Here is a 13,995-nt window from a genome sequence, read left to right as displayed (position 1 = left end):
TCTGATCGAGGATGTTCCAGTTCAATTGATGATCATCAATCAGAGCAAGGAGGATGACTACTTTGCCAAGCATCCTTTCACCTTAATTTGTCAATGGGTTAAAATTCGGGCTAATCCTTAGTTATTTTGGAATGGGTGTTTTTACCTGTAAAACAGTCTAGAACTATTACCACTCGATTGGAAATTTTTGCTCATTTGATAATGAAGGGTAGAGGGAGAATTTTAGAAATCTGGGGACATGAACCATATGCAATTGTAGTACCACTGGCTAACTGGTATCTTGAATGGGGAATTAGACACTCTGTTTCTTTTCAGATAGCGTTGGCTGGGTATGGCGGTAAAGTTCACAACACTTACCCACGGCACCGGGTGTTATCTTTATTGGAGCATCAGCATCTGGAGGACAGACCCTGGAGATCTGGCTGTCTGGTATCTGGGCAGACAGTATTCACTGAGGCAGGTAAAAGGTCAAAAAGGGCTGCCTGCACTTGGCAGCAGGACAAAGTGTGGAAAAAGCATATCATTTTTGGAGAGTCAAAAGATACATTGCAGACATTAGAATTGAAAGCTGTGATTTGGGCTTTTGAAAATTCGTATGATGAGGCCATTAACATTGTTTCTGATTCGCTTGATGTAGTTGGCTGTGTCCAATGCCTTGAAAGAGCAGTACTCAAGGAGGTGAGTAATAAGCATTTGTACTCCCTCTTAAGCCGATTGCTTAAAAACTTAAATCAACGATGGCAGGAATACTTTATTACTCATATTCGAAGTCATCAAGCTCTCCCTGGTCTGTCTGAAGGTAACGCTCGAGCTGATTGGCTGGTAGCCACTGTCTGGCCAATGCCAAACCCTGATAAATTCCAGCAGGCTAAAACTTCCCACGCTTTTCTTCATCAACCTGCTAAAATGTTAGTTAAACAATTTGGTGTTCCCTTTACTGATGCTTCTGATATTGTGCGATCCTGTCCTGATTGTCAACAAGATGGCATTGGTTTAGGCACTGGAGTTAACCCTAGGGGTCCTCAACCTTTGCAATTGTGGCAAATGGATGTAACTCATGTAGCAGAATTTGGTCTGAAAAAGTTTGTACATGTTTGCATTGATACTTATTCTTGTGTTACATGGGCTACTCCCTTAACAGGTGAGGCAGCACGTCATGTTGAGAAACATTTGTACAATTGCTTTGCCATGTTAGTGTCCCCTTAGCAATCAAGACTGACAATGGTCCTGCCTACTGTTCCTTAAGATTCAAGCGTTTCTGTAATTTATGGGATATTCAACATGACACTGGTATTCCTCACAACCCTACTGGTCGGGCAATTATTGAGCGTGCTCATCAGACGTTCAAGGGCATGCTGCAAAAACAAAAAGGGGGAACTACAGGATAATCTCCTGAGGAAAAAACAGCTAAAGCCATCCTTGTGCTTAATTACCTTAGAACAACAGGGGATAGGGGGGATCCACCTATTCTTGTGCATCATGCCCTCACAGTAATCCAAGGGAGGAATTGCCTGATGGTATTCAGGTCATATTCAAAAGCCCAGAAACGGGAGTGTGGGAAGGACCAGCTACAGTAAAACGAATAGGCAGAGGTTATATGTGCTTGCTTACAGATAAAGGCAGTCGTTGGATCCCAGCCAAGTGGGTGAAGCCCTATCTGAAACCACCATCATCTACCCATGCTGTGTCCAGAGGCGGAGAGTTGGCGCAAGCACCGATTCCAGACAGCCCTGAATCCATTTCTCCAACACCTGACAGCTGAACAACGATCGGAATATCTACCAAGTGTGCTGGAGTATGCTGAGGAAGTACTAGCTACTCCACATAGGCTTAACATACACAGGTTAGATGTAAACAGGCTCCATTTACCTTCACTTCCATCACAGGTTGAAAATCAGATAGAAAAGGCTTGTTATCTGCATGGTTGTGCATGCAAGCCGCGGCTTAAGGTTCATTGTATAAAGTGTAACTTAAAAACCTGGCGACAAGTTCGTCAGGAACATAATTTAGCCTTGATTCGAAAGAAAAAGCAAAAATTTAAGCCTACTAACCTAATATGCAATAGATGCTCTAACCATCTTAACACTTTTACCCCAAGAATAGCATTAGCTAAATTTTTAGGGCGTAATTCGGGGAAATATCAGAGTTTTCTCCAGGATGTATCTTTAATAGAAACATATGAGCAGAGATTGTTACTGTGAGTGCAGTTTAGACTTGTTTTCGTTGCTCTAGTAAACCAAATTGTACTAGGGAGCAAGATAACAGTTACTGAATGTGGAGTGGGAATAGCAGTGCCACAAATATATCACGTTAGTGATAGGGAGTGGGAACAGGCCAAAGCATTTTGGGCAAAGTGCAGGTGTGATCGTAGACAACGGCAGCAATGGCAATAACCTGGCAGATATTAACAATGTTGCTTAGTGCAGTGATTAAGGAGATGCAGGGAATGTGCAAGATAGAGCAGCGAGCTAACGTGTGGGTTACATGGGCTAACAGGACAGGGCAAGAATCCTTCTGCTTATTGCTAGCTACACCTTCGGATCCATTTCCTACCTGCTTAATTGGAGTTCCCTTAGACTCAACGGAAGAATTTGGAAAATGGACCAGAGCTCAAATTTATGGTAACTTAAGCAAGGCCTGGTCAAATTGGTGTACTAATCAGAATGGAATAATCACAGAAAATTGGTGTGAGAATCAAAAAAATCCCTAGAAATCCTTTAGGAGCTCAGGCATTTAAAATCACTGAAAATTTAAATACTTCAAGTCAGGAGCCACAGGAGCTGGATATTCTGGGATCAGTGCCAGGAAATTATTGTTTGCTCTTTGAGTACTTCAAGGGCAGAGAGCTGATTAGGGAGAGGTCCGGAAAGCCCGGAGATGACAGCACTTGGATATCTCCTGTTTCTTCGTGGTATTACAATACCACGGCATACTGTCTGTGGACACGGTCTGTGCCCCTAAACAAAAATCAGCAAGCATGTTGCCTCCTGGAGTTTTTCTCATTTGTGGAGATAGATCTTGGACTGCAATTCCTCAGAAAGCATTAGGAGGACCTTGCTATTTTGGGAAACTGACACTGTTTGCCCCTAGCATTCAACAGATGCTTAACATCAGGCACAAATACCAGCGTCAGAAATGTAGTGTGCATTCATTAGGCTCAGGCTGTAAGGATAATGTAGAATTGTGGAATAGGCCTTCGGTTATACTGGCATCACTTTTTACACCAGGCGTAGCTTCTTCACAGGCCCTTACAAATTGAAACTATTGGCTTGTTGGACAGGAAAACAAATTAACATTACATCTGCAATACTGAATGAGCTTACCACTGATGAAGGTAGCATATGCCACGCTGTGCTACAAGACAGAGCTGCTATAGATTTTTTGTTGCTAGCACAAGGACATGGGTGTGAGGATTTTGAAGGGATGTGCTGCATGATTCTCTCTGACCACTCTGAATCTATTCACAAAAAACTGACACTGCTTAAGGAGAATGTGCAAAAGCTCAGAGTTGTTGAGAATTCCTTTGATGTGTGGCTAAAATCGTGGGGAATAAATTGTGCTACTTTATATCCTTTTTTCAATTCTGCTTATAGTGCCTTGCTTACTACGCTGTATGCAGAAACTAATTGACCGTGCTTTTAAATTAGTCTGGCTTGTGCAAAAACAAATCAGGGGAAATGTTGAGGATTTGTTGCAGATTGAGGAGTTTTTGAGAAACAATGACCATATTCATCTGATGCACAATCCAGCCTGCTTGGGATAATGGATAATGGATACATTCACAAACAATAATGGACATATTCAGAAAATGAGGTCGGTATATTCTTGGAAAAGATACAAGAAGAAGAGTCAAATGGACTCAGCAAGTTTGCCAGTGAGCTTGGGAAAGTAAGGAAAAAGACAGTTCACGGGTGGGACAGAAAACCACAGCCAGACGCGTGAGAAGTTAGCTGATCCAATCAGCATCCTATCTCAGACATGTGAACAGCTAGGCCTGGCCAATCATGTATTAGCTAGAGACGCGTGGACAGTACAGAATTATTATAAATACAGTCTTTTTAGGGATAATCAATTTGGCTTCACTGGATCATATTGGTTGTGGTGTGATGTCCCTGAACCTCTGCATCCCACACCGTTCCCCCCACAGGAGGGGACTGGTGACAGTGGACTGGTGGGATTGGGATCCTGGGACAGGACTGGGGACACTGGGAGGGGACACTGGGATGGGGACATCAGGGAGGAACTGGGGACAGTGGGCTGGTGGCACTGGGGTGGAACTGGTGACACTAGGAACACTGGGATTGGGACACTGGGACAGGATAGGGGACACTGGGATGCTGGCATTGGGATGGAAGTGGGGACACTGGGGTGGAACTAGGGACTCTGGGACACAAATGGGAATACTGCGACAGGGACACTGGGACAGGATGGGGACACTGGGATGGTGATATTGGTATGGGGACAATGGGTGGTGGCACTGGGATGAAACTGGGACGAAACTGGGAGCACTGGGCTGGTGGCACTGGGACAGGACTGGGGACACTGGGCTGGCACTGAGTTGCTGATGTCAGCATTAATTAATTTATTAACCCCCAAGCCCCAATTGTTTGTGAAGGCAAATCTCTTTTTCCATCCATCAGTCAGAGGAACCCTTCCCATTGTTCCTTTGATCTCTCAGAGCTGGTTTGATCTCCCTGCAGAGCCAGAGCCAATGTCCAAGGAATGGCACCCGCCGGGGAGGAGCGGGACGATGTGATGTCACCTCCCAGGCCCCTTCCCCTGCAGGGACATGGCCCACTGGTGGCCCGCTGGTGGCCAGGTGTCCCCTCCCCCCGCCGGGCCACCTGGCAGGACACTGCCACGGCAGGCAGGGCCAGCAGCAGGTGACCGTCCTTGGCCACCCCCAGGGACACTTCAGGGACATGGGGACACTGCTCAGGTGGCACCAGTTCTGTCCCAGGCTGATGGCACTTGAGGGACTCTTGGTGACACGAGGAGCTGGTGGTACTCGAGTGGCCACAAGTCTCCCCAGTGACGTCACAGCCCCAATGACATCACAGCAGTGACATCACTGGCCCAGCAACCTTGGGATGTCCTCGATGGCTTTTTGGCACCGCTCGGCCACTGCGCAGCTGCTGGGGCCACCATGGCCACCATAGGGACTCAAGAGGATGTTGTCAATGACCCACAGAGCCCCCAGCAGGTGATCCTTGGCCAGGCGGGCGCTGGCCACCCACAGCAACTCAAACTTGGCCACCTTGGCCACCAAGGCCTGGAGAACATCAGGGGATACATCATTTGTCCCCTTCAGGATGGTCTCGATGTCCCTGAGCCGCCACTCCATGTTCCAGTTGAACAAGGTGGCTCTGTCACATGTGGCCACCAAGTGCTGCAACGGCCCCAGGGCCACCACTGCCCAATGTCCTCTCCTGGTGGCCTCCATTGCTGACCTGGTGGCCACCACAGCCTCTCCCATGGCCTCATTGGTGGCTGCTGACACCTGGGCATCATGTGTGGCCATTTCCCTGGCCACCTCCTCTTCGTCCAGGGCCACCATCAGCTGCTGGTCCATGAGCACCTTCTCACGGAGCCTGGTGGCCTCCCTGGCCAGCCAGTCCCAGCTGTCCACGAGCTTGGCCACCGACTCCCGCCATGCCTTGGCCATGGCTCTCACATCAGCCCAGGTGGTCCCTGGGGTGGCCTCAAGGGCAGCCAGGGCCTGGCTCAGGGAGGGGACACCAGAGTTGCCCAGGGAGGTGACAGCGCCGCGGTCCAGGATCTCACAGAGGCTCCAGGTGAATCTCCCCAGGGGCGCGTGCAGGGACTTTGGGGGCACACAGTGCCGCACGCCCCGGTGTGGCCTGGTCACAGTGGCCACCACCTCACCCAGGGTGGCCACCACGGACACCGGAGCCTCCAGCAGCTGGGGAGGGGACAGGGGAGATGTCAGGGACCAGGTGGCATTTGTGGCCTCCTGTGGTGGCCCCTGTGCCCACCTGGGGTCCCCTTTGTCCCCTCCCTGAAGAACTTTGCTGTCCCCTCCATCCCTTTGTCACCCTCTTGTCCCCTCTGCCACCCCCTGCCATCACACTCGTAGATCCTGCCACCCTCTGCTGTCCCTTCTGCCACCACCCTCCAGTCCCCATGTCCCCTCCTCCACCCAGTCATTCCCATCCCCCACTGCCCCCTCCCACCCTGTGTCCCCTCTACCCCTCTGTCACCTCCCCTCTTCCTGACACTCCCTCCTTTCCCCTTTGTGACCCCCTGCACCCTCTCACCACCCCTGTGTCCCCTAGAGCCCCCATTGCCCCCTCCCCACCCAGTGTCCCCTCTGTCCCCTCTCCACCCGGTCGCACCTCTTGGGGCTCCATGCTCACTGGGGACACCTTGGGGACACTTTGGGGATGCTCTGGGGGTCGAACGAGCCTTGAGATGTCCTTGATGGCTCTTTGGCACTGCTCGGCCACCCCACAGGCACTGGGACTGGTGGGACCACCGTAGAAAAAGAACTTGATGATGTCATCAATGGCTCCCAGCAGGTGATCCTTGGCCAGGCAGGCGTTGGCCTCCTACAGCCGCTCGGCCACGGCCACCTTGGCCACCAAGGCCTCGGGGACATCGGGGGACGCCTCATTTGTCCCCTTCAGGGCTGCCTCGATGTCCCTGAGCAGGCGCTGCAGCTCCCGGGGGAACGCGGCAGCTTCGTCACACACGGCCACCAAGTGCTCCAGCAGCCCCAGGGCCACCTCCACCTGCTGTCTCACCATGGTGGCCCTTGTTGCCTCGCTGGTGGCCTCCATGGCCTGTTCCCTCACCCGGGCTTCATGGGCATCCAACTTCTTGGTCCCCTCCTCCCCGCCCAGGGCCTGACCCAGCTTTACCATGTTTTCCTGAGCTGTCCAATAACGGGCAAGCATGTCCTGCAGGTGCCTGGCCCGGGCGGTGGTGGCAGCCACCATGTCGGCCGCCTCACTGACCGCCCTCTTGCAGGCATTGCGGAGCTTGGTGGCCTTCCTGGCCAGCTTGGCCCAGCTGTTCATGAGCACAGACACGGATGTGTGCCACTTGCTGGCTGCCATTGTCACACGGTTCTGGGGGGTCCATGGGGTGCTCTCATACGCGGCCAGGGCCTGGCTCAGGGAGGTGACAGGGTCATCATCATCCACAGTGACATCCCGGCACCACCAGGTGCCATCAATGTGGTACAGGGTGGCCCAGAGGTCCTTGGTGAATTCCTCCAGGTCCCTGTAGAGGTCCACTGCGGACACGACCTTCATCTTGTCTTGACTGGGCAGGGTGGCCAGCAGCTTGCCCAGGATGGCCACCACGCTGACCTGTGGCTGCAGCCGGGCTGAGGACAGCTGGGGAGAGGACAGGGGAGGTGTCAGGGACCTGGTGTCACTTATGGCCTCCTGCGGTGGCCCTGAGCCCCTGAGGGGTCCCCTTTGTCCCCTTCGTCCCTTTGTCAGCTTCTTATTCCCTCTGCTGCTCATGGGCCCTCCCCTTATAGCCCTTCCCATCCCCTGTCCCCCACTGCTCTCCCCCCTGCTACCCCTTGCCAGCTCCCATGTCCCCTCCCCACCATGTCCCCCCCTACACTGCCCCTTCTCTGACCCGTCCCGCAGTGTCGCCTCTGTCCCCCTCTCCTCCCCTCCCCCCGCCCCGGTCGCACCTCTTGGGGCTCCTTGCTCACTGGGGTCACCTTGGAGACACTCTGGGGACGCTCCAGTGGTCGAAGGAGCCTTGGGATGTCCTCGATGGCTCTTTGGCACTGCTCAGCCACCTCACTGGCACGGGGGCCAGTGGGACAACTGTTGAACAAGAATTCAGTGAAGTCTGGAACTGCCTGCAGCAGGTGATCCTGGGCCAGGTGGGTGTTGGCCTCCCACAGCCGCTCAGCCTCAGCTACCTTGGCCACCAAGTCCTCAGGGACATCAGGGGATGCCTCATTTGTCCCCTCCAGGGTGGCCTCGATGTCCCTGAGCAGGCGCTGCAGCTCCCGGGGGAAGGCTGTGGCTTCGTCACACGCAGCCACCAAGCCCTCCAGCAGCCCCAGGGCCGCCTCCACCCGCTGTCTCACCATGGTGGCCCTTGTTGCCTCGCTGGTGGCCACCCAGGCCTCTCTCCTTACCCGCGCTTCAGGCCTGGCCACTACTCTGGCTCCCTCTTCCCTGCCCAGCACCTGACCCAGCTCCACCATGTTTTCCTGAGCTGTCCCATAACGGGCAGCCTTGACCTGCAGCTCCCTGGCCCTGGCAGTGGCAGTTGCCACCTTGTCATCTGCCTCGGTGGCCAAATCCCTGCAGGTGTTGAGGAACTTGGTGGCTGCCCTGGCCAGTTTGGCCCAGCTGTTCACAAGCAGAGCCACTGACCCCTGCCACTTGCTGGCCACCATTGTCACATGGTCCCGGGTGGTCCCTGGGGTGCTCTCATAGGTAGCCAGGGCCTGGCTCAGGGTGGCGGGTGGGCCATCATCATCAGAGGTGACAGTGCGGTGCCACTGTGTGCCACCAATATGGTACAGGGTGGTCTGGAGCTCCTTGGTGAATTCCTCCAGGTCCCAGTACAGGCACCTTCGGGACACGGGCAGCATCTCCTTGTCCAGCCAGGGCATGGTGTCCAGCAACTGACCCAGGATGGCCACCACAGTGACCTGTGGCTGCAGCCGGGCCAGGGACAGCTGGGGAGGGGACAGAGGAGGCGTCAGAGACCTGGTGGCACTTATGGCCTCCTACGGAGGCCCTGAGCCCCTGAGGGGTCCCCTTCATCCCCTCCAGCCCTTTGTCAGCCTCTTGTTCCCTGTTACCCCCTGGCCCTCCCCTCATAGCCCCTCCCACCCCCTGCCTCTGTGCTGTCCCCTCTGCCACCCCCGTTCTCTCTCTGCTGTCCCCTCTGCCACCCCCTACCCCCACATTCATAGCCCCTGCCACCCCCCATGTCCCCACACCCTGGTGTTCCCCCTACTGCCCCCCCGCCCCCTTTGTGCCTTCCCCTTCTCTGTCACCTCCCCCCTTCCTGTCACTCCCTCCTGTCCCCTTTGCGATCCCCTGTCCCCTCCCTCCACCCTCCCCCCTGTGTCCCCACCATCCCCCATTGCCCCCTCCCCACTCAGTGTCCTTTCTGTCCCTCTCTGTTCTCTGCCCCGGTTGCACCTCTTGGAGCTCCATGCTCACTGGGGACACCTTGGGGACGCTCTGGGGACGCTCCGGGGGTCGAAGGAGCCTTGGGATGTCCTTGATGGCTCTTTGGCACTGCTCGGCCACTTCACAGGCATTGGGGCCAGCAGGACCACAATAGAAATAGAACGTGATGCTGTCTGGAAGTGTCCCCAGCAGGTGATCCTTGGCCAGGCGGGTGTTGGCCTCCCACAGCTGCTCAGCCATGGCCACCTTGGCCACCAAGTCCTCAGGGACATTGGGGTATGTGTCCTTTGTCCCCTTCAGGGCAGGCTTGATGTCCCTGAGCAAGTGCTGCAGCTCCTGGGGGAATGCGGTGGCTTCGTCACACGCAGCCACCAAGTGCTCCAGCAGCCCCAGGGCCACCTCCACCCGCTGTCTCACCATGGTGGCCCTGGTTGCCTGGCTGGCAGCCACCATGGCATCTCTCCTCACCCGGGCTTCCCTCCTGGCCACCACCGCGGCCCCCTCCTCCCCACCCAGGGCCTGACCCAGCTCCACCATGTTTTCCTGAGCTGTCCCATAATGGGCAGCCTCATCCTGCAGCTCTCTGGCCCTGGCGGTGGCAGTGGCTACCATGATGGCCGCCTTGGTGGCCACCTCCCTGCAGGTGTTACGGAGCTCCGTGGCTTTGCTGGCCAGCTGGACCCACCTGCGTGCAAGCGCAGCCACCAACCCCTGCCACTTGCTGGCCGCCATCGTCACACGCTTCCGGATGGTCCATGGGGTGCTCTTGCAGGTGATCAGGGCCTGGCTCAGGGAGATGGGAGGGTCATCATCATCGGAGGTGACAGGGTCATCATCATCATTGGAGGTGACATTGTGGCACCACCAGGTGTCATCAAAGCGGTACAGGGTGGCCCGGAGTTCCTCAGTGAATTCCACCATGTCAAAGTCCAGGTGCTTTGGGGACAGTAGCAGCATCTCGTCCCGACTGGGCAGGGTGGCCAGCAGCTCGCCTAGGATGGCCACCACAGTGACCTGTGGCTGCAGCAGGGCCGGGGACAGCTGGGGAGGGGACCGGGCTGGTGTCAGGGACCTGGTGGCACTTGCGGCCTCCTGTGGTGGCCTCCTGTGGCCCCCGAGGGGTCTCCTTTGTCCCCTTCGTCCCTTTGTCAGCCTCTTGTTCCCTCTGCCACCCCCTGCCCCTCCCCTTACAGCCCCTCCCAACCTCAGCCCCCACTGCTGTCCCCTCTGCCACACCCCACCCCCACTGCTGTCCCCTCTGGCTCCCCCTGCCATCACACTCGCAGCCCCTGCCACCCCCTGCTATCCCCTCTGCCACCCCCTGCCAGCTCCCGTGTCCCCGCCATCCCCCACTGCCCCTCCCCCTCGCTGTCACGTCCCCCCTTCCTGCCACTCCCTCCTGTCCCCTTTGAGACCCCCTGTTCCCTCCCTCCACCCCACCCCCCATGTCCCTTTTGTCCTACACTGCCCCTTCCTGCGGGCCCCGGCCTCCCACCTGGTCACCTCTTTCCCCCTTTCCCTCCCCTGCCCCCGACTCTTGGAGCTCCATGCTCACTGGGAACACCTTGGAGACACTCTGGGGACACTCCAGGGGTTGAAGGAGCCTTGGGATGTCCTCGATGGCTCTCTGGCACCGTTTGGCCACCTCACGGGCATTGGGGCTGGCGCGACCACAGCCAAAGTAGAAGTCGATGATGTCTTGAAGTGTCCCAAGCAGGTGATCCTTGGCCAGGCGGGCGTTGGCCTCCCACAGCCGCTCGGCCACGGCCACCTTGGCCACCAAGTCCTCAGGGACATTGGGGAACACCTCATCTGTCCCCGTCAGGGCGGCCTCGATGTCTCCAACCCTGCGCTGCAGCTCCCGGGGGAAGGCGGTGGCTTTGTCACACGCGGCCACCAAGCGCTCCAGTGGCCCCAGGGCCGCCTCCACCCGCTGTCTCACCTTGGTGGCCGCCCTTGTGGCGTCTCTCCTCCAGGCTTCGCAGAGCTCGGTGGCCCTCCTGGCCAGCCGGGCCCACCTGTCCACAAGCACAGATACGGACAGGTGCCACATGATGGTCACCATTGTCACACGGTTCCTGGGGATCCATGGGGTGTCCTTGTAGATGGCCAGGGCCTTGCTCAGGGAGGTGGGAGGATCATCATCATCATCGTAGGTGACATTGTGGCGCCACAAGGTGTCATCAGTGCGGTACAGGGTGGCCCTGAGGTCCCTGGTGAAGTCCTTCAGGTCCATGTACAGGCACCCTGGGGACATGAGCAGTATCTCGTCCAGGCTGGGCAGGGTGGCCAGCAGCTCGCCCAGGGTGGCCACCACGGTGACCTGTGGCTGCAGCAGGGCTGGGAACAGCTGGAGAGGGGACAGAGGATGTGTCAGGGACCTGGTGGCACTTGTGGCCTCCTGGGGTGGCCCCTGTGGCCTCCCGGGGTTCCCTTTGTCCCCTCCCTGGAGGGCTCTGCTGCCCCCCCCGTCCCCTTGTCACCTCCATGTCCCCTCTGCCCCCCCCACCACCTCCATCCCCTCCACCCCTCTGCCTCCTCCCCCCTTCACTCAATGTCCTCCTGTCCCCTTGGAGACCCCTGTCCCCTCCTGCCACCACTGTGGCCCCTTTGTCCCCCACTGCCCCCTTTCACCACCCCCTGTGTCCCCTCCACCCCATCTGTCCCCCCTGCCCCCTCCAGCCACCCCGTGCCGGGAGGTCGCACCTTGCAGGTCTCCATGGCAGCTGGGGACACTCCGGGGACACTCCAGGGACACTCCAGGGATACTCTCGGAGGTGAACACGCCTAGGTGACACTCGGGTGACACTCGGGTCACACTTGGGTCACACTAGGGTCACACTTGTGTCACTCACACTCGAGTCACACTTGGGTGACACGCAGGAATGTGGCACAGCCGGATGGAGGAAGCAGGAAGAGGTGACGTCACTGTCCCCTCTGCCCCCCCCCACCCCTGGGGCCAGTGCAGGGTCCCCAATGTCCCCCAATGTCCCCAAGGGGATCCCTGATGTCCCCTGAGTGTCCCCACATGGCCCCAGTGTTACCCCCATGTCCCCAACAAGCCCCAAGTGCCTCCTCTGTTGTCTTGCTGGGGGCACCGGGGACACAACAGGGTCCTGCTGGGGACACTGTGGGGACATCAGGGACATCGGGTGACCCAAAACGGGACAGGGGACGTCAGGGTGGCCCCGGTGTCCCCAAGGGAAAGGACACGGGGGTGTCCCCAAGGTCTCCAACAGGACCCCAGTGTGTCCCCAGTGTCCCCAGCTGGACACTGGGGGACACTTGGGACTTGTTGGGGACATCAAGGCAACACCAGCACCATGTGAGGTACTCAGGGGACCTTGAGGGGACACTGGGGACCCCGTCCTGGGCCCAGAGGTGGGGGGAGGGGCAAGGGGGACAGTGAGGTCACCTCTTCCTGCTTCCTCCATCTGCCTGCACCATGTTCCACCCTGTCCCCAACTGTCACCTGGGCGTGTTTGTCACCTGGAATGTCACAGGAGTGTCCCCAGAGTGTCCCTGGCATGTCCCCAGAGTGTTCCCAGTGGCCATGGAACCCCATGAGGTGTGACAATCCTGGCATGGGGGAGACGGGGGTGACAGAGGGGACAGGAGGGCGTGGCAGGAAGGGGGAGGGTGACAGAGGGGTGGAGGGGACTGAGGGTGGCAGAGGAGTGTCAGCAGTGACAGCGGGGGGTGGCAGGGAGTGGCAGAAGGGATGAGGGAGTGACAAAGGGACAGAGGGGACAGCAGAGCCCTCCAGGGAGAGGACAAAGGGGACCCTGAGAGGGGACACGGGCCACCCCAGAAGCCCACAAGTGCCACCAGGTCCCTGCACCCTCCCCAGCTGCTGGTGTTTGTGGAGGCCACCCTGGGCGAGGTGGCAGCCACCGTGACTGGGCCACAGAGGGACGAGCATCAGCACACGTCCCCAAAGTCCCTGCCCATGGACCTGAGGAGCTTCACCTGGCACCTCCATAATGCCCTGGGCCACCGTAGTGTCCCCTCCTTGAGCCACCGCGATGTCCCCTCCCTCAGCCAGGCCCTGGCCACCCTCAGGGCCACCCCCGGGGCCACCTGGGCCAAGGTGAGAGCCTCAGCCTGGGCCTGGCGGGAGTCGGTGGCCCTGCTGGCCCAGAGCTGGGGCCTGCTGGCCTGGGGGGCCTCCGAGCTCTGCGAGGCTTGCGAGGACAAGGCCACCACCGAGGCCACCACCGAGGCCACCACCGAGGCCACCACTGAGGCCACCACCGAGGCCACCACTGAGGCCACCACCGAGGCCACCACTGAGGCCACCACCAGGCCGGGAACCTGGAGGGGGACAGCTGGGGACAACCAGGTGGCCACGGCCCAGCAGCCTCCAGTGGCCCTGGACAGGGAAGGGGTGGCCTCGGCAGGGGCCATGCACAAGGCCTGGGTGGCAGCAGCCACCGACAATGAGGAGATGGCCACAAGCGAGGAGGAGATGGCCACCAGCGAGGAGGAGGCGGCCACCAAGACAGGACAGTGCTCGGAAGTGGCCCTGGGGCTGCTGGAGCACTTGGTGGCCACATGTGAAAGAGCCAGGTATTTCGTCTGGGAGCTGCAGCTCTGGCTTGAGGCCATTGAGGCCATTCTGAAGGGGACAAATGAGGTAGGTGTCCCCTGATGTCCCTGAGGTCTTGGTGGCCACAGTGGCTGAGGCCGAGCAGCTGTGGGAGGCCAGCACCCACCCGGCCACATGTCACCTGCTGGGGACACTTGGGGACATCTGCAGGCTCCTCTCGAAGACCCCTGGTGGCCCCAGTGGCTCTGGTGGCCCCGACGGCCCTGGTGGCCCCAGTGACCACACGGTGGCTGAGTGGTGCAA

The 13,995-nt window shown here is 57.8% G+C and overlaps 2 protein-coding genes across 2 annotated transcripts in view; both read right to left on the bottom strand.

Moving 5' to 3' along the window:
* LOC132340564 (uncharacterized) overlaps window positions 1-13,995 on the bottom strand; it is a 141,199-nt gene that overhangs the window by 115,541 nt on the left and 11,663 nt on the right. The window lies entirely within an intron of this gene.
* On the bottom strand, window positions 6,570-10,047 carry LOC132340481 (uncharacterized). Its single transcript, XM_059871505.1, has 4 exons — window positions 9,829-10,047; window positions 9,153-9,479; window positions 7,673-8,680; window positions 6,570-7,361 (listed from the first exon to the last, which is right to left on the bottom strand). The coding sequence occupies exons 1-4, from the start codon at window positions 9,898-9,900 to the stop codon at window positions 6,570-6,572; spliced, it is 2,199 nt and encodes a 732-aa protein (XP_059727488.1). The 5' UTR covers window positions 9,901-10,047.

This window comes from Haemorhous mexicanus, chromosome 32 (assembly GCF_027477595.1).
Source record: "Haemorhous mexicanus isolate bHaeMex1 chromosome 32, bHaeMex1.pri, whole genome shotgun sequence".
NCBI classification, from domain to species: domain Eukaryota; kingdom Metazoa; phylum Chordata; class Aves; order Passeriformes; family Fringillidae; genus Haemorhous; species Haemorhous mexicanus.
This window is presented reverse-complemented; position numbering and strand designations above follow the sequence as displayed.

Bases quoted from the DNA above. Each gene is read 5' to 3' on its own strand.
- LOC132340481 (XM_059871505.1), bottom strand. From the start codon at position 9,900: ATGGACCATCCGGAAGCGTGTGACGATGGCGGCCAGCAAGTGGCAGGG. The intron at 9,480-9,828 runs GTGGGTCCAGCT...GCATTCCCCCAG, and splicing joins GTGGCTGCGCTTGCACGCAG to GAGCTGCAGCACTTGCTCAG. The intron at 8,681-9,152 runs GTGCAACCGGGG...TCCCCTCCCCAG, and splicing joins TGAGCATGGAGCTCCAAGAG to CTGTCCCTGGCCCGGCTGCA.